Source organism: Phacochoerus africanus, chromosome 1 (assembly GCF_016906955.1).
Source record: "Phacochoerus africanus isolate WHEZ1 chromosome 1, ROS_Pafr_v1, whole genome shotgun sequence".
In the NCBI taxonomy this organism is placed as follows: domain Eukaryota; kingdom Metazoa; phylum Chordata; class Mammalia; order Artiodactyla; family Suidae; genus Phacochoerus; species Phacochoerus africanus.
In genome coordinates, this window is record NC_062544.1 from 274,927,942 (window position 1) to 274,947,484 (window position 19,543).

The 19,543-nt window shown below is 42.7% G+C and overlaps 1 protein-coding gene across 1 annotated transcript in view; it reads right to left on the bottom strand.

The window, feature by feature from the left end:
• Window positions 1-19,543, bottom strand: part of TIAM1 (TIAM Rac1 associated GEF 1) — a 234,298-nt gene that overhangs the window by 114,386 nt on the left and 100,369 nt on the right. The window contains exon 7 of the mRNA XM_047795360.1: window positions 1,175-1,399. Coding sequence (XP_047651316.1) covers window positions 1,175-1,399 — 225 coding nt within the window. The remainder of the gene's footprint in view (window positions 1-1,174; window positions 1,400-19,543) is intronic.

The window sequence follows — 19,543 nt, forward strand, 5'->3', positions numbered from 1 at the left end:
GAATGACGTATACATGTTACTCTGTGGATCCATCTCCAAGACAACACACTCACTAAAAGACGGCAGACACAAAAGGTCACATATGATGCAATTCCATTTGTACGGAACATGAGAAATTGGTAAATCCATAGAAACAGAATGCAGGGGCAGAGGGGAGCAACTGTTGAGCAGGTCCAGGGTTTCCTCTGGAGGTGGATGACAGTGATTTGAAACTAGACAGAGACTGCTGCTACTCAACACTGAGAAAGTCCTAAAGGCCACTGAACTGCATACGTTAACGTGGGTAATTTTGTGTCAAGGGAATTTCGTGCTGTTAACACCACCACAAAACACAGCACCAGGTAACAGAGGGAAAGAACAGACAGAAATATGGAAGATCACATGCTCGTCCACGTCATCAACTGTTCCATTATGTCAATGACATTCGTGCACATAATCATACCCCAGGTCTTAGGTCACGTTTCAAAGTGCTGCGAGATGGCTGTCCCTGACTTTAAAACAACTAACTAATGGAAAGGCGTCTGAAAAAGAATGTACACATACTGAAACCCTTCGCTGTACCCCTGAAAGCAAAACACTATGAATCAACTCTATCTCAATGAAAATTCAAAAGAGAAAGGAAAAAAAAAAGGCAACTGAATAGAAGGCAAACATGTCCTGTTAGCTCGCCAAATCTTTCCTCTTCAGCAGGAAATAGTCTTAGATGCATATACGGCAATTTTATATATAAATAATATATATGATATATAATTTAAAAAAACCCACACTCTACCTTTTCTAACTTTAGAAGTCTATCTAAATTTATTAAAGAAGTCAGAAGTGAAGGCCCACCACAGTTGAGCACCAGGTCCACCTGATAACACAGGGAATGAAACTGCAAGACTGTGCAATTCCACGGATCCCCAAGAACAGCACGCCATTGGTGGGAGAGGGAGGGCTCCTCAATTAGATTTCTGTCTTTCATTCAAGGCAGTGTTGTTCCCTTTAGCTCATAACAATCAACTGTGAACAATGGGGGGGGGGGGACTGACAGTCACAATAAAGAACTTAGCAGCTGGGATGACAGGCTGACAGCGAGATAACCAAGGATGTTCCCGACTCCATCCAAGGCAGCGGAACAACTTCAAGACCTAAGGATTCTGCCCACGTCTGAACACGGAAGAAGAACAATTACCTGATCTAATATAGTTTTCTTCTTCTTCGAGTCAGTGACGGAAGACAGCTGCATTTCGCCCATTTTCTTCATCTTTTCATCCATATCAATCTTCTGTTCCAGCTTTTTGATCTCCGATTTCAGGAGGCGGAGGGTGTCTTCTTTGTGGTGGTGTCTTGCGACAGCGGCTGCGCAGGCAGAGTGGATGGCAGTGATCCAGTTTTCCAGCTCTGTCTGGCTGGTGGTCTGGGGGGGGGGGGGGGGGGGGGGCGGGAGGGGCAAGAAAGAAACAGCCGGCTCTTAGGTTACTGGAGGTGAACCCGTGTATTTCCAGACGAGCTGGCTGGGAGTCAAGGAGGCAGGTCTAGATGTCCCACGGGGAAGGCAACAACAGATTAAATAAATTAGTCTTCAGTCAGGTACCACCCCACCCTCAGCCCCCAAAGGCTGTTGGAAATGAAGTTGCCATGTCTGCTCACCCAAAGTACTTATTGAATAAGTTGTGGCAATAGACTTGTTGCAATAGACTGAACCCCCCCCACACACACACCAATTCAAATGCTGAAATCCTAACACACACACACACACACACACACACCCCGCCCAGTATGATGGTATTAAGAGGTGGGGTCATGGGAGGTAATTAGGTCACGAGGGTGGTGTCTTCACATAGGGGATTAGTGCCCTTATAAAAAGAAGCCAAAGAGGTAGCTCGCTCCCTTCCTTCATGGGAGGACACAGCAAGAGGACAGCCATCTATGACTCAGAAAACGGGCCCGACCAAAACCCAAGCATGCTCCTATCCTGATCTCAGACTTCTAGCCTCCAGAAGGTTCATGAGGCATCCAGTCTATGGTAGTTATTGACGGCGGCCTGAACTAAAGGACTTGCATATGTGATTATCCTATGCAGACAGCTTAGGTTCTAGTGAAGAGGGTTGTTTTGAAGCAAAGGCCAGTTACAGACAAGACTGACCAGTTCCAAGGTGAAAGTGAAGCTAAGGGGTGTTATTGGCCAACAAAATGCAACAACCCCGCCTGCAGTAAACCACCACAGTGACCCCAATCCACACGTCTTCTGCCAGAGCCAAGCTGCCATGACATATCTAGGGCTGGGAAAGTGGTTCAAGGCAGCCAGAGCAATACTGTCTTTGAGGACATAAGGAAATGTCTAGGAATAGCAACGACCCAGGAGCACTCCAGCCACTAAGAATGACCAGGTCAAAAGAGGTTTAAAGACAATGTTGGGTAGGAGTTCCCATCAAGGGGCAGTGGTTAACAAATCCAACTAGGAACCGTGAGGTTGCAGGTTTGATCCCTGGCCTTGCTCAGTGGGTTAAAGGATCTGGCGTTGCCGTGAGCTGTGGTGTGGGTTACAGACACGGCTCGGATCCTGTGCTGCTGTGCCTCTGGCTAGGGCTTGGATTAGACCCCTAGCCTGGGAACCTCCATATGCCGTGGGAGCGGCTCAAGAAAAGGCAAAAAGACAAAGGAAAAAAAAAAAAAAGACAATGTATGCGGGTAACCTCAAAGGGGCCTTGATATGACGCAGGGTGCCCTGAAGGGCAAAAGATGGAGAAATAGTTTGAGAGAACAGCTCGTGTGTAACAATATGCTATGATTAATTCTTTAGGAACTCAATGAATGAGTATCCCCTTAAGCCGAGGGAAGTTTAATAAATACTCAGGAGTGAGCTCATCTGAACAAAGGGTCTATTTGGCCACTTCAATATTAAAGTAGCTGACATCACTTTCCATGCACAAAACACTGTTGTGTTTTTTTTGTCCCCCCTCTGAGGCATCTTCTTAGTTTCCTGACTCATTTGAGCGATGGCTTGCAAACAAAATCCCCTTAACAGGACCCCACCCACAAAACTGAAATTTAAGTCAAGGCCCCATTGCAGGTGTCTCCATTATTTCTGAATCTCATCAGTCTTGTATTCCACTAAGAACAAGGCATCAATCAAACATTACAAATAGTATCTGCCAGCAGAAACATCACACACTGGACCCACCTAGTCAATTTGACCGTTGTTAGGGTCACAAGAAAATATTTGCCTCTCTTTAAAGAGGACTTCAATAAGCCAGACATTCGCATAAAGAAACAGCAGAAGTGCCACCTGATAGAGCAAAGGGGATCATTTTGTGGGGACTGAGTGGGGCAAGAGGAAGAGATAAAGACGTGGGACATCAAAAGTGTACACCTGAAGGTGGAGAAATGAACACCTCTGTATATGAAATTGAATCCTTTTTTTTTTTTTCATTACATACCTTGGACCTAATCATCTTCTAACCGGACTAAGCATGTAACTGACAACCTTTATCCATTTCACCCCCTGCCCCCCGCCCCTTAACTCTTTAAGTGTTAAAGATTCAGCTTCAAATTCCTTTTTGGCCGCACCTACAACTTGCAGAAATTCCCAGGCCAGGGATGGAACCTGCCCTACAGCAGTGACCCAAGCCACAGTAGTGACAACACCAGATCCTTTACTGCTGGGCTACCAGGGCACTCCAATTTTTAATATTTAATCTCCTCTGGGAATGAAATCACCTTACATTTTGTCTTTATGTATCACATTGAAGTTATTCAAGAAAAAAACAGTTGGCCATCCTCCCACATATAAAACCATCATGCTTGGTCCTGCCTAGTACAATTAAAATGTTTACTATCACTCGGTGCCTCAACATCAGTAGGTATTTTGCTTGGTGGGGTGATTTCCTACCCCACTTCTGTTTTAGGATCACACCTTCGGCATACGGAAGTTCTCAGGCTAGGGGTTGAATCAGAGCTGCAGCTGCCAGTCCACACCACATCCACAGCAACACCAGGTCTGCGCCATGTCTGTGACCAACACCACAGCTCACAGCAACACCGGATCCTTAACCCACTGATGGAGGCCAGGGATTGAACCCACATCCTCATGGATACTAGTTGGTCTCATTTCTGATGAGCCACAACAGAATTCCTCCTCCCCCCTTTTAAAATGTATTAGAGGAGTTCCCATCATGGCTCAACGGGAATGAATCTGCCTGGTATTCCCGAGGACGCGGATTCGATCCCTGACCTGGCTCAGTGGGTTAAGGATGTGGTGTTGTCATGAGCTATGGTGTAAGTCTTATACTCAGCTCAGATCTGATGTTACTATGGCTGTGGCATAGGTAAGCAACTACCCCTCCGATTTGACCTGACCCCTAGTCTGGGAACCGTCATGTGCCATGGGTCCAACACTTAAAGACTTAAAATTTATTAGAGAAGGAATCAGTTCAGATGGGAAAACAATCAGGTAAGGATTCTTTTCTAAAAGAAACACTTCCAAGAAGAAAATAGCAAGTGTAGGCAAAGATAGGGAGCCACCAGAATTCTCATGTGCAGCTGGAGAGCAAACTGGGAAAACTGCTTTGGAAAAAGCTGTTCGGCCCTACACCTGCTAAAATTGAACGTATGCATGCCTGTGACCCCGAAAAAGCACTGTGGGTACATTCCCAAGAGAAATGCATTCCTATGCTTGCCACAGGATTTGTCCCCAACTGTTCAAAGTACTACAATTTGCAAGGGACAAAACTAGAAACTATCCCAACACCTGTCAACAGTGGAATGAATGAATTACATGTAGAATCACACTGTGACCTAGCACTCAGCCATGAGAATGAAAGACCAGCAATTACACGCTACAATACGGATAAATCTCACACACGTAGCACTGAGGGAAGAAGCCAGGCAGGGAAGAGTACAGACTCTAAGACGCTATTTACAAAAAGTGCAAACACAAGCAAAACTAATGTATCCTCTTAGACGTCAGAAGAGTTGTTTGATGGCCACAGGGGGTTGGGGTAGCATCTGGAAGGAAGCACAGGGGGTCTCTGCCGAGCTGGCCACACGCTGCTTCTTGATCTGGGTGCTGGTTACAGGAACGCATGACACAGGTGTGCCCAGACTGTGACATGCCATCAAGCTGTGTGCTTTTCTGTGCACATATTATACTTTAATAGAAAGTGTCTGAAAGATCCTTCCAAGATATAGTATCCTAATACCTAATATATATTATTATCCTAATACCGAATATATATACATACTATATATATACATATAATATATATACATAATATATATTATCCTAATACCATATAATTTTCTATCACTATCCTAAAAATACTATACGTCAGAGTCTATTTTCCAGCAAAAATTGTCCCTGGAAGATGGTAGTGGAAGTTCCCAACAGCGTGACCTTTCCAGCGTCACCTCTTTGTCCTCCAAAGCACCTGGTAGCATCTGATAAAGAGTTAGTCCCCTGAGCCAAAATATGCTCTCTCCTTTGTATGCACAGCTCAATGGACCCGAGGAGCTTTTAGATGGGAGGGGAGGTGATGTTTTCACCCGTTTTAAAGGGGGATTGTGGAAGTGTTTCGGATGGAATCCATGCAGTGGTGGCATGGAGGAGGGGGATGATGTCTCCAGGAAAACAGCTGGCAAGTCAATGCTGGGTGAGAGGCCAGTATCGATTCCCCCAAGAGTAGCCTCACTCATCTCTGCCACCACTCACCACCTCCACCCCGCCCCAGGGGAAGGCAAGTAAATACCTACAACCCTCCCATAACATCTGAGGAGTTGTTAGAAAGAGCTTAAACTCCTGATACAAGCTCTGCTACGTACAAGCTACAAAATTAACATTTTATGTAAATACGGTCACCGAGGAGGGATCCAAGTGACCAGTTTACAGACAAAGAAACGAAAGCCTGGTAAAATTAGGGATGACCCAATAAAGTATTATAAATTCTGATCTTCACCAATCCCATGCTTTAAAAGAAAAAAATCTTCATATGCAACACCACTCCTGACGCCCCCAGCTCTCACCAATTGCTCTAAAAGCCTAGCTGTGTGACCCACTCATTGTGAGTTTTCCCATGGGACACGTGGAATTCTCCTGCTCTTGGAAGTTCGGGGTGGCCACGTCCCTTGGCTTTGGCCAAAGCATCTGAGGAGAAGCAACATGTGACACTACCAACCAAAGGGCCTAATTCATCCTATGCTTCCTCCTTTGCTTACAGTCCTGGAAGCCTGGGGCAGGATGGAGCTTCTGCCAGCCCAGGTCCCTAAGTGTCTAGGGTGAGAACAGCTTCACAGCCAGTGTCCATCCAATGCACAGCAAGAATTAAAAGGTATGTTGAGTTACAGAGATGTGGGGTTGCTCCTTACTGCAGCATCATCTAACCCATCCTGATGGACAGACTCGCACAGTAAGAATTCCATTTCAAAAATAATGATGCTATTTGTGTAAATATGTATGTATTTTCTTTTTAGGTCCGCACTTGCAGCATATGGAAGTTCCCAGGCTAGAGGCTGAATTGGAACTGTAGCTGAGGCCTACACCCCAGCCACAGCAACACCCAATCTGAGACACATCTGCGACTTATATCACAGCTTGCAGTAAGGCCAGATCCTTAACCCACTGAGCAAGGCCAGGGATCAAACCTATATCCTCATGGGTCCTTTACCCACTGAGCCACCACGGAAACTCTGAGATGCTTTTTCAATAAGAGTCTGTAGGATACCCTGTGACCCTCCAAGGGGGACCCACAGTCTGAAAGGCTCTGTAGAATAACCAGCCTTTTGCTCTCTTCACTTAATGAAAAGCGTCCCTTCTCCCCTCCACCCGTGAGGGTCTCGAGCAAACTCAGCCAAGGGCGACATGCTCCATCGGACATCAGACGGTTTCTGTTTGCCTCCCAGGGAAGATGTGGAAAGGAAGGTAACGAAGGAGGCGGAACAGCCTTTGAAAGATGTCTGTTTAATTTCAGCAAAGCCGTTATCCTGGGATTTGAAAGAAACTGATTTAAACAAAAGGAAGAGGGTGGTTGCCAGGGCTTAGAGGAAGAGGAAGGTGGAGAGCTCGCTGGGACCAGAGTTTCGGGGCTGCAAGATGAGGAATCCTGGAGATGGATGAACAGCAGGACCATGCGAATGTACTTAACGCTGCAGAACTGGGCACTCAGGAACAGTTAAGATGGCATGTCATGCATATTTTATCACAGTCTTAAAATTTTTAAGTAAAACAAAATAAAAACAAGGGTGGAAAAACACACCAAGCCCCATAAATCCAGAGGAAGATGTTTACAAAAGTGCGATTGCAGCTTTATGAAAAATTCAGCCATCAGCCCCTCTACCAATTCAGTACACTCAAGCCTCCACACGCTTTAAAAACCTGTCAGAGGCTGAAGGCGGTTCTTTCTCTCAGAGAGACTTTTTGCTCCTGCTGTCCTGTCTAAATAAAACAGTGGTCTCTGCCATTCTCTATTGTTAAGACAAATCCATGTCCCAGAAGCACGATTTACTAAATGAGCTTCGTGGCAGCATCTGTCCCTCGATGGTGGCACTCAAGGGGCTCGGTGGGGTGGGAAGGTAGGGCCAAGACCGCGCTGCCTTCTGTCAATAGCACGTTACGGAGAGAGAACTCTTGAAACAGGTCCTGGCTGTTTACAGGCATGACAATGTCAGAGCTGATCACATCAGGCCACTACAGGATTTAAACTCGAACATGCTAGAAAAGGCTTTTCAAAGCCACCAGCCTTGCATCAGCTCTTGCACCAGGCCAGGTTAACTAGGGACACCATAGCTGCTCAAGGGCCCTTCATCAGAGCCCAGGGGTCCAAAAGGCAGCAAGGGGGGGACTACCTAAGTGGTACCCTCTCAACTTCCTTCACACTCAACACTTTGCATTAAACAAACAGCAGCAAACAGGTAGAGAGAGTGAGTTGTGTGCTGCTTCCATTGCCTGCTGCGGATGCTAGAAATACTGTGTCAAGTTCCATGAAGGGAAGAAGCAACGTTCTTGCCAACGGAGGAGTATAATCAGCTAAAAAATGCATTTTGCATAAGAGCCCCTTTGAGCCCCGAGTTAAGATGAAGCTCAGGGCTTCATTATGTGTTTAAATAGATCCAGCTTAATTATGCAACTGAATGGAGGATACTCTGTGATTTCAGATAATCAATGGTTTACGTGAGTGGCAGGAAAAGGCAAATTCATTTTAAATAAGAGAAGTACTAGGGAATAAATGCTAGAGCTAGGAAACTAAACTTTCCGATAATTTGAGTTTACAGAGGCACAAGAATAACTATAAAGTGGACTGAACTTTTTTTTCTTCCCCATTTTAAAAGAATAAAAAGACAAAGGAATAAAGTTATGTTTTGTTTTGTTTTGTTTTTGCTGCACCTATCAGAAGTTCCTAGACCAGGAGTCAAACTCATGCCACAGGAGTGACCCAAGCCACTGAAGGAACACCACCAGATCCTCAGCCTCCTGAGCCACCAGGGAACTCCCAAAAGTTATGTGGTTTTTTTAAAATGATTTTTATTTTTTCCATCACAGCTGGTTTAGACTGTTCTGTCAATTTTCCTTTTTCTTTCTTTCTTTCTTTTTTTTTTCTTTTTTTGCCTTTCTATCTTTGTAGGGCCATATCTACAGCATATGGAAGTTCCCAGGCTAGGGGTCCAATTGGAGCTGTAGCTGCCAGCCTACACTAGAGCCACAGCAACGCAGGATCCGAGCCGCATCTGTGACCTACACCACAGCTCTCGGCCACACCAGATCTTTAACCCACTGAGTGAGACCAGGGATAAAAGCTTCGTCCTCACGAATGCCAGTCAGGTTTGTTAACTGCTGAGCCACGATGGGAATTCCTCCGTCAATTTTCTACCAGTCACACATACAGATACCTTCTTTTTCTCACATTATTATGCTCCATCATAAAGTGACTAGATATAGTTCCCAATGCTATACAGCTAGTTCTGTATTTTTAAAGAGGCTAGTTGGGAATGAAGTTCCTGTGTAAGTTTCCTGAAAAGTCTTTTTTCTCATTGATCCTCTGTTTAACATAATTTAGAGTTTTATTTATGCAAAGCTTAATCAAACTATCCTTGTTAATATCTATAAAGAGAATTGCAGGCATTACCCCAAATTTGTAATCTGGGGCCCTCCCTGAAGAAAGTCATGTAACAGGGCACCCCTCCCGCCCTTACCTCCTTACCTTTCACCCACCCAAGATGCATTCTTCAGAGAAGGAGCGGCTTCAGCCCCAGGAAGCCAGACACAAAAGAAGAAGGAACTGTTTGCAGCAAACAGAGAGATAAAATGGGAGCCCACCCAGGAGCAGCCATGGCAGAATTCATCTCTGCCCCCAGAAAAGACCAACAAATACTGTCAACTAGACCCTCTCAACCAAAGGCCTCCTCATCTTCTCATGCTATAACAGCCCCCAGCAGATGAAAAATGGGCACTGATGATACCCGAGCACTTCTTTGGTATCTTGTACTTAATCAGACAACTAAGGATCACCAGACGTTTGATGAAAGTCTCCAACATGAAGAGCAGACACCAAAGCACGGGGAAGAAAAGGCCTCAAAGAAAAAAGAGAAGCAATGCATGAAGTAGAAAAGAACTTTCTGTAAAATACAGAATATCCTCAGACACAGAAACCATCTAAGGCTATCAAGAAACAAACAAATGCACAGGTTAAAATAAAACGGGGACAATGAGATTGAAAGGAGGGAAGTGGGAGGGGAATCAGGGAAGGGAAAGGGGAGGGGGAGAAAGAGATTTTGGAAATAAAAAAATATTAAATAACTAAATTAAAATTTCAGTAGAAGGCAGATCACAAGAAGAATCAAAAACGAGTGATAAGATGGAGTTCCCGTCATGGCGCAGTGGTTAACAAATCCAACTAGGAACCATGAGGTTGTAGGTTCGATCCCTGGCCTTGCTCAGTGGGTTAAGGACCCGGCGTTGCCGTGAGCTGTGGTGTAGGTTGCAGACGCGGCTCGGATCCTGCGTTGCTGTGGCTCTGGTGTAGGCCGGAGGCTATAGCTTCGATTAGATCCCTAGCCTGGAAACCTCCATATGCCAAGAGAGCGGCCCAAGAAATGGCAAAAAGACAAAAAACCAAAACAAAACAAAACAAAAAAACGAGTGATAAGGAAATGATTCAAAAGCTCCAAAAGGGGAAAAGAAACACACACAAGATAAGCAGAAAAGAAGCACGGCATCGGAAAACAAGTGAACAAAGGGGAAAGGATTTCCAAGCCCAAATTCCCAATTACTCAAATATTATTTAGGTAAAAACGTAGAATGAAGACTTTTTTTTAAATATGAATCCTTTTGAAGGAAATTACAAGTGATTTTTATGAAAAGGAAGAAAAAAAGGAAGGAATCTAGGGCGGCAAAAGGAAATCCCAGGCTGATTATATGTATGAAACACAGAGAAAGATGAGACTGGAGCAGGAGGATGAAGGGGCAAGGGCAGCGCAGGCTCCGGGGTAAACACAGTGCCAATCAACCACTCTCCTAAATGGGAGATTTAGAAAACCTTGTGAAGTAACAGGAAATAAACCAATTAAGCAAGGAGGAAAACCGTCATTAATCAGAGGCGAAACCCAAAAAGTTATTCCAGAAAGGAAATAAAATGAGAGTACACTATTTGGCTCAGCAGCCAATACTATTCATAGAGCCACACAGCATGGTAACAGCATTTCAGCCTAACAGGGACCACTGATTTAGTCCTTAAGTTTCATGTAACTATATAGAAGATGAGAAAAGGAGCCTTTGTATATAATACAGCCAACTATTCATCTATCATAACGGAAAATCAGTAATGTCTAAGGTCAGTTAAGAAATGGGATAAGCATATTAATGAGAAATGAGGGTAAATGCAAGAAAAAGCAAACCAGCCAACAAAAACCTCAGCTAAAATAGTTGAGTACAGTTGTTTTAGGGGAGGATGGGGGGAAGAGGGCGAGGAAGGAGGGGGAGAGAATTTCGCTGTAACTCTTTTAAGGTTAACTGAATTCTTTAAAACTGTGTTCAAAACAGAGACAGATCCACAGACACAGAAAACAAACTCATGAATCCCAAAGGACAAGGGAAGGACGCAAGGTCGGGAGGATAAATCAGGAGTGTGGGATGAGCAGATGCAAACTACCATATGTATAATAAGTAAACCACAAGGACCCACTGTATAGCACAGAGAACTATATCCGATATCTTATAATAAACCATAATGAGAAAGAATATGAAAAAAATATACACACACACACACTCACGTAATTTTTTTTGTCTTTTTAGGGCCACACCTATGGTATATGGAGGTTCCCAGGCTAGGGGTCAAATTGGAGCTACAGCCACTGGCCTATGCCACAGCCACAGCCACTTGGGATCTGAGCCACATCTGCAACCTACACCACAGCTCGTGGCAAGGTCAGATCCTTAACCCAATGAGCGAGGCCAGGGATCGAACCTGTGCCTTCATGAATACTAGTCAGATTTGTTTCCACTGAGCCATGACGGGAACACCATTTTTTTTTTTTTTTAATGCATACACATAAATTGAATCACTTTGCTGTGTACCAAAAATCAACACAACATGGTAATCAACTACCTTCAATCAAATAAATAAGTCTGTATTCACACTGACTTAATACCAATTTGAAATACTGTAAAGGGGAAGACGAATGCAGTTAGTAACATGTTATTTGGATAATATATAATAGTGTACCAATTACATGGTAAAGCGTAGCTCAGCCACAATTATATCTCTGCGCTGTACTTTTAACATATGTGGAGCAAGCTCTGAACACACTAATAGCAGGGCATCCACTGTGTACGGTTATCCGCCCTGTGCATTCATTTTGCACTGCAACATCCATACTCTCCAACAATACTCTCTTCAGAGCTGGGCCAGTGGAGCTTCAGCCTTTGAAAAGGGCCCCTCTGATGCCTGGACAGGGTGGAGTCCAGGAGGGACCCCATTCACTTTCTCCTCTCAGGGAGCTAGCTCTCTGATCCTCTGTCCGGGGATGAGGCATCAATAAGATGCCCTAAGGAGCTCATGGACATGAGTCTATGGCTCCTGGGTCATACCTGCTATTTCTTTCACTATACTGCGTGAGACTGAGCCAACAGAATGGTGCTGACAAACCAATCTAGGTTGAGCCCAATTCTTTCCAGAGATGAAAAACATTGGCCTAAGCTTCCACACATCCTAGAATCTATGCCACAACCAAGGGCAAATATTTCTAAATTGGCTGGCTAGAGGCAGGGCAATGATCTACAGTGATGGAGAAACAGAGCTGAGCTAGAAACTCCTACTTAAACCAACAAAGAAAACAAAGACCAAACATTGAGTTTGTCACACCTGCAGAGAATGTGAAGTCAAGAGAGACACAAACACCAGGGAAGATCCAATTAGGATCCTAGACGAGGTCCAGTTTATTAGAAGGCCAGCCACCACAAAGACAAAATTTTGAAGAGGGAAGCTTACGTTCTGAATTTGATGTTTGCAAAAAACTGATTACAATAAGATGGAGAGGCCCTTCCTGGGGAAGCGCTGAGGCTGAGGGCCTGATAGACCACAAGCTTGGTGTGAGTCAACAGTTTGTTGTGGTTTCTCCTAAATTAAGGAATTGACACTAGCATTGCCGAGGAAATCAGAGAAGCAGGAACTGAAATGCGAGCAGTGTAGGATGGACCTCACGAGGACAGGGTGTGGGGTTCTGGAACACGATTACAAGGGAGAACAAGAGGAACCACACCTTAGGGAGACCGGCTGGGAAAGCTCAGGCAGGGAGGCCGACACAGGAGACACAGCAGGAGGGAAATGAGAGCTGTTTTCAAGCATTTTGGTTACGAGAAAGAATAAGCTGAAGAAAGCTTACTTTAAACTTTGTGGAGAATACAGAAACAAAGTCACCTGAAAGACATACTCTCTCGGCACAATGAAGAACTTTTTAGAATTTGGAGTTAACTCACAAGGTAGATGGTAGAAGAGCTGGGGGCTTCTAGGGATGGAAGCGGGCAGGCTGACCAGCAGTCAGGGACCTGGCAGAGACGATGCCTACCTTGAGAAGGAGGCTGGATGTTAATCTACTCAAGTCCAAGATGCTCAATCCCCTCTTAAGTCTTTTCTGTCAAGTCCATTTGATGCCCCTGCCGCAAGATGAGCCTGATAAAATCCCAGGCCTTAGACTTTTCACCAAGAAGCCACACTCACCTTCTGTCAAGATACTTTATAGGAGCACAGGAAACTAGTCTCCTTTTCTTTATCACTAAAATGATAACTGTAACATGTATAGAACATTGGCTACCTACCAGATACTTACCTTGCATGACCATATCTAACCCCCAATTCAACATAAAGGTATAAGTACTCTCCCTTTTCTCAAAAGAGTCTATTTTAAAAATATGCATGCTATATAAATTAGGAGTTTGGGATCAGCAAAAAAAAAAAAAAAAATTATATATGCATGTGCTATACCCTCATATAAGTGATAAGAAATAAATAAGAAACTTTCTACAGAAAGGCAATGACCCCTTAGAGACAGTATTTTCTACACTTCTTTAGAGATATAATTGCCTGTGATTTCCTACACGATCAGGCATTATTCTTACTCTATCCGTTAACTATGTTCCCAAGGTATTTAATGTGGGAATTAAAAACTAATATACGGTATGTCGCCGTAAAAGTCATTGAGCTTTTTGAAATTACATGTCACATCCTTCAGTAATGGGTGAAGAAAAGGGCCAAGAGGAAACTGTACTTTGTAGGTTACAAGTGCTGTTTCTGGCTTCCAGTTAGAGGGAAGATCTCTAATTAAAATAGTTTAAACGCAGAAGCTACAACCTTCCTTTGCAGACAGTGCATAGGGCGTACCACTTCCTTTTTTTGGCTGTGACCATGGCATGCGGAAATTCCCAGGCCAGGGATCAAACTCACACCAGAGCAACAACCCAAGCTGATGCAAGACAATGCCAGATCCTTAACCCACTGTGCCACAAGAAGAACACCAGGGTAGCACTTCTATATAAGCTGCTCTAACATTCATGTCCATTCCTACCCCCATCCTGCACACAAAACCCCTTTTTACTTTTGCTGGTAACATGAATCTCCCTTCTGTGGGCGAATCTGAATAGCAGCATCAGATCAACAGCATAGGGGCTCTGGAAACTGTGTGCACTGAATTGAGCCCTGGGGCTGGAATAACCTACAAATTATTTCCATAATCATGCTTGATCTCCCTTGCTTTAACCTCACCCCCTACACACACGGGTTCCTTTCAAATGCAGCCCCTCCAGAGCCCTGTAGATTACAATAAGTAGAAGGTAGAAAATGACCTCATGGATCCTTAAGAGCAGTAATTTCCTCTGAAAAGGTTCATTTTGTGCTCTTATCCCACGTACGGAGTACAAAAATGTCACCACAACAAGAGGACACAGAGGTTTTCATGAATAAGGTCCTATATTGCCACAAAAGAATTTTTATTCACCGTGACCTATTGGGCACTCAGATTCTGTTAGCAATTTTACAACCAGGAAAGGAATTCCTTTCAAAAGGAATTCGCATCAGAGATGTGAAGGCAAAAAGGAGAGCATCCTAAAGTCAACCAGATTATCATTTCACCTATGCAGTGAGGCAAAAATGGCTAAAATCCATCACAACTTTGAGACTCCCAATGAGTGGCTTAATTCTAAGACTGAGAAAAATTACCTTACACTGTAATCACGGATTCTCGCCTATGTTCTTCTTAAGGGGAATGATAATGATAATGGGATAAATGATATATTTACACAAGGGGCTTTGGAGTAAGAGAAGCTTCATTTGAATCAAGCACAACAGTCAGTAATTATGGAACTTTGGCATCCAAATTATTAGCCTTTGTAACCCCTCGGTGTCACCAAAAGGGTACACAGTCCATATCAACTGGTTAAAATGTGGATACACAATCCAACTCACTAGTTGCTGAAAGAATTCAGTGGATCTCACTGGGAAACACGTTCAAGGTGTCAGCATGCAATAAGGGTTCTCTAAAAACAGCTGCTGACCCCATCCAAAAATGGGCAGAAGATCTAAACAGACAGTTCTCCAAAGAAGACATACAGATGGCCAAAAAACACATGAAAAGATGTTCAACATCACTCATTATTACAGAAATGCAAATCAAAACCACGATGAGGTACCACCCTACACCAGCCAGAATGGCCATCACCCAAAAGCCTACAAACAATAAGTGCTGGAGAGGGTGTGGAGAAAAAGGAACAGTACACTGTTGGTGGGATTGTAAATTGGTGCAACCACTGTGGAAAGCAGTATGGAGATGCCTCAGAAAACTAAAAATACAACTACCATTTGATCCAGCAATCTCACTTCTGGGCATCTACCCAGAGAAAACCATGACTCGCAAAGACACATGTACTCCAATGTTCATTGCAGCACTATTTGCAATAGCCAAGACATGGAAACAACCTCAATGTCCATCGACAGAGGAGTGGATAAAGAAGATGTGGTACATACACACAATGGAATATTACTCAGCCATTAAAAGGAATGAAATACTGGCATTGTTAGCAACATGGATAGACATAGAAGTTATCATGCTAAGTGAAGTCAGCCATACAATGAGACACCAACATCCAATGCTTTCACTGACATGTGGAATCTGGAAAAAGGACAGACTGAACTTCTTTGCAGAACAGATGCTGACTCACAGACATTGAAAAACTTATGGTCTCTGGAGGAGACAGTTTGGGGGATGGGAGTATGTGCTTAGGTTATGGGATGGAAATACTGTGAAACTGGATTATTATGATCATTATACAACTACAGATACGATAAATTCATTTGAGTAATAAAAAAATAAAAAATAAAAAATAAATAAATAACAGCTGCTGATTATCACAGTAATGTTATTATTGTGGTAACCAGAGTAGTTAGGCACTTCCTCCTGTAACATATTCAATTAATTAATTAATTAAAAGCTATGCTACATTTGGAAAAACAATGGCTTAGAAGTTACACAAAAGAATATTTTCATGAGACAGAGCATGTCGATTTTTTAAAATAGGATACACAAAGCACTACCCATTAGGGAAGACCTGAGACATGAGACCACAGTAAAATTCAAAAGTTGCAGTACAGCAAAGAATACCTTTAAGAGAGCAGAAAACATGCCAAAGAGTGGAAAAACACATCTGCATTGCATATAATCAACAAAGAGATGATCTACAAAATATGAAAAGAATGGCTACAAATCATTCAGAGGAGAGATAACACAATAGAGAAAGTAGGGAGGAGACTGAAATAGAAACTTCATAAAAGATGATATTGAAATGGTTATTAAACCCATACAAATATGCTCATCAATAGCTCAAATAAGAGAAGGAAAAAAAACCCAAAAAACCCCTGACAATAGCATGTGTCAGCAAGGTTGAGGAACAAATGGAACTTTCCTAGACCACTAATGGAAGCATATATTATTTCAGTCATTTGGGAAACTGACGGTATCTAGCAAACTTGAATGTGTGCATATATCTCATGACCCAGCAATCCCACTCCGAGGCGTATACCGAAAAAATATGGACAAACATATCCTTAACATAGGTACAAGAATACTCTTAGCAACACTGCTCAGGATCCCCCCAAACTAGGGTCCACTCAGATTTACATATGAAAAGTTTGCCATACTATCCCATTTAGCCTGGGGCTACTGAAACTTATGCCTATTATTCTGGCATGACTGTTACTAGCAGTGCTCTAACTCTCAAAATTGTCTAGTCTCTGTCCTGGTGAGTCTAGCAGCAGCGATGGGAGAATAAGAACCTCAAAATACTGTTCCTCCAGTAAAGCAATTAACAACACTGGCAAAAATGGTCAAGATTAACTTTTTTCAGAACTCAGGAAAACAATCTTGCCTTGCAACAATCTGAGGTGCATTTATTGAAGGAAAAATGTCTGAATCTCAGTAAGAATATCAAATATGGGGGTATTTTAACATGCTCTCTTGCCATCATCATCTCCCTATTTCCAAAATCATGTAAAAACCAGCATTCGAACAGCCATTGAAGGGAGCAGAATATGTTTAGTGCTCCCCCAAATTACCATTTTCAGAAAATTGTCATTATTTGACTTCTTTGATAGCATAAAAGAAATTCCCATTCACAGGACTTGTAGCTATTTGACCTGACTCAGAACTCATTCATGTACATAACCTTCAGTCCAGTGGTGTATGTGAAAAAAAAAAAAAAAAAATTCAGTGACAGGAATTTTCCTGTGGTGCAGTAGGTTAAGGATCTGCCATTGTCACTGCAGCAGCTTGGGTCACTGCTGTGGCAGGAGTTTGATCCCTGGTCTGAGAACTTCTGTATGCCATGGGTGTGGAAAAACAAAACAAGACAACCAGTGACAATTGTTTAATATCACAGCTGCCTGAGGGTGGAGTAACAGTTTGGGCAAAAAAAAAAAAAAAAAAAAAAAAACAGTTGATTGAGGAAAAGATGGGGAGTAAGATATGCATAAGATATCCACAGTTAGAATCTGGATGGTCAAATACATGCACAGAACTGTACACATGCTCAGGAAACCCTGAGAAGGCCCTGTGCTCACCCCTCTTGCTAATCCCGATGCGCTATGCAAGCAGAGGTGAAGGCCGAGTTGTAAATTAACTGCCTGAGTGTTGGAGAGGTACATATAGAAGCCCTCAGGAAAGAGTCAGAGATTTATTTCTCATGGGATTTAAGGTAATCTCTCCAATTATTAGACAGAGACTATCAATAGTGAAATAAACATTATTCTTTTTAAAAAGAACCAAATACAAATTCCATAGTTAAAATGTAAAATAACTGAAGTGAAAAATTCATCAGAGGGACTCAAGAGCAGATCTGAACTGGCAAAAAAAAAAAAAGAATTGTGAACCTGAAGTAGGTCCATTGAGACTATCCAGCCTAAGGAATGAACAAACAAACAAAAAGAATGAAGATGAACAGAATCTCTGAGACCTATAGAACACCATCAAACCTACTAACTTAAACATAATGAGTGTCCCAGAGGCAAGGAGAAAGAAATGGGCAGAAAGACAATTTGAAGAAACAACAGAAATCACATTTCCAAATGCGATTCAAACACAAATACATCCTTACATTCTAGAAGCTCAAGGAATTCCACATAGAATAAACTGAAAGAAATCAATAAACATATCAAACTGTTGAAACACAAAGATAAAATCCCTGAAGCATCAAAAACAAAACAATTCATCTATACAAGGGATCCTCAAGATTAACAGCTGACTTTTCATTAGAACACACAGGGGCCAGATGGCAATACAGTGATATTTTCAAAGCACTGAAGACTGTCAATCAAGAATTCTATACTTAGCAAAACTATCTTTCAGAAATGAAGGCTTATTTTTTTCCCCCAGATAAACAAAACTGTCCTGGCTTAGATAATATAATACATGTTCCCTCTATTTAACTAGTAAGCTGCATGTGTGAATGAAAGGTTGTAGGGTGCTAGAACCTTCTGTTTCTTGTCCTGGGTGGTGGTTACTTTGTGACCCTTCACTGAGCAATACACTTATGTTTTGTGCACTCCTCCTTCTATGTGTTTTACATCATAGATTTAAAGAACGAAAAAATAGATGCTTTTTGTCTGTTCACAAAACTACTACTTTATGTTTCTTACTTTAATTGCCCAAATGGAAATAACTTTAGTGGCCAAAACCAGAAACATGTGCAATAACCTATTACTCTCTTTCATAGCGTTGTTCCAACTTTTCTTCATGGAATATTCTCACTGTCAGTTTCATTCAATCTAGTCCAGCTCTTCCTTTACTATTCACTGTCAAGGTTTACCACATTATAAAGATCCATTCCAGGAGTTCCCATTGTGCCTCAGTGGGTTACAAACCCAACTAGTATCTGTGAGGATTTGGGTTTGATCCCTGGCCTCACTCAGTGGGCTAGGGATCTGGCATTGCCATGAGCTGTGGTGTAGGTGACAGATGTGGTTCGTTTCTAGGATTGCTGTGGCTGTGGTGTAGGTCAGCAGCTACAGCTCCAATTCAACCCCTAGCCTGGGAACTTCCATAAGCTGCAAGTGTCACCCTAAAAAGAAAAAAAAAAAAAAAATCCATTCCAGTCTGCCTCGCATGTTATATGTGTCAAAATCTTCTTGGTAATCTCAATATCACAGCGCATAGTATAGGAAGCACAGAATAAAGGCTTGAGGAACACCTGTATTACAGGAACAAGGGAAGAAAGCCGAACTAACAAATATGAAAAAAAGCGCATCACAACCGACCAACTTAAATGATTCCCTATCAGAATAAATGTTAACCCCGAAGTGATTCGCAGGTTAGTCGTTTTTAATACAACTAATAGTCAAACTTCAAGAACATGGGGTACCAAGTGCTGATAAGATGAGGGGGGTAGCCAGGCATTTCTGGAATGTCATAATTTTACTTTATGAGTCATATGAGAAGGGAACACATCCTGATGAAAAATTTTGACAGCTCAAATCCTGTCTAAATTAAGGAGCTCATGATCCTTTCTCTAAAGTGCTACACAAATGATATCAAG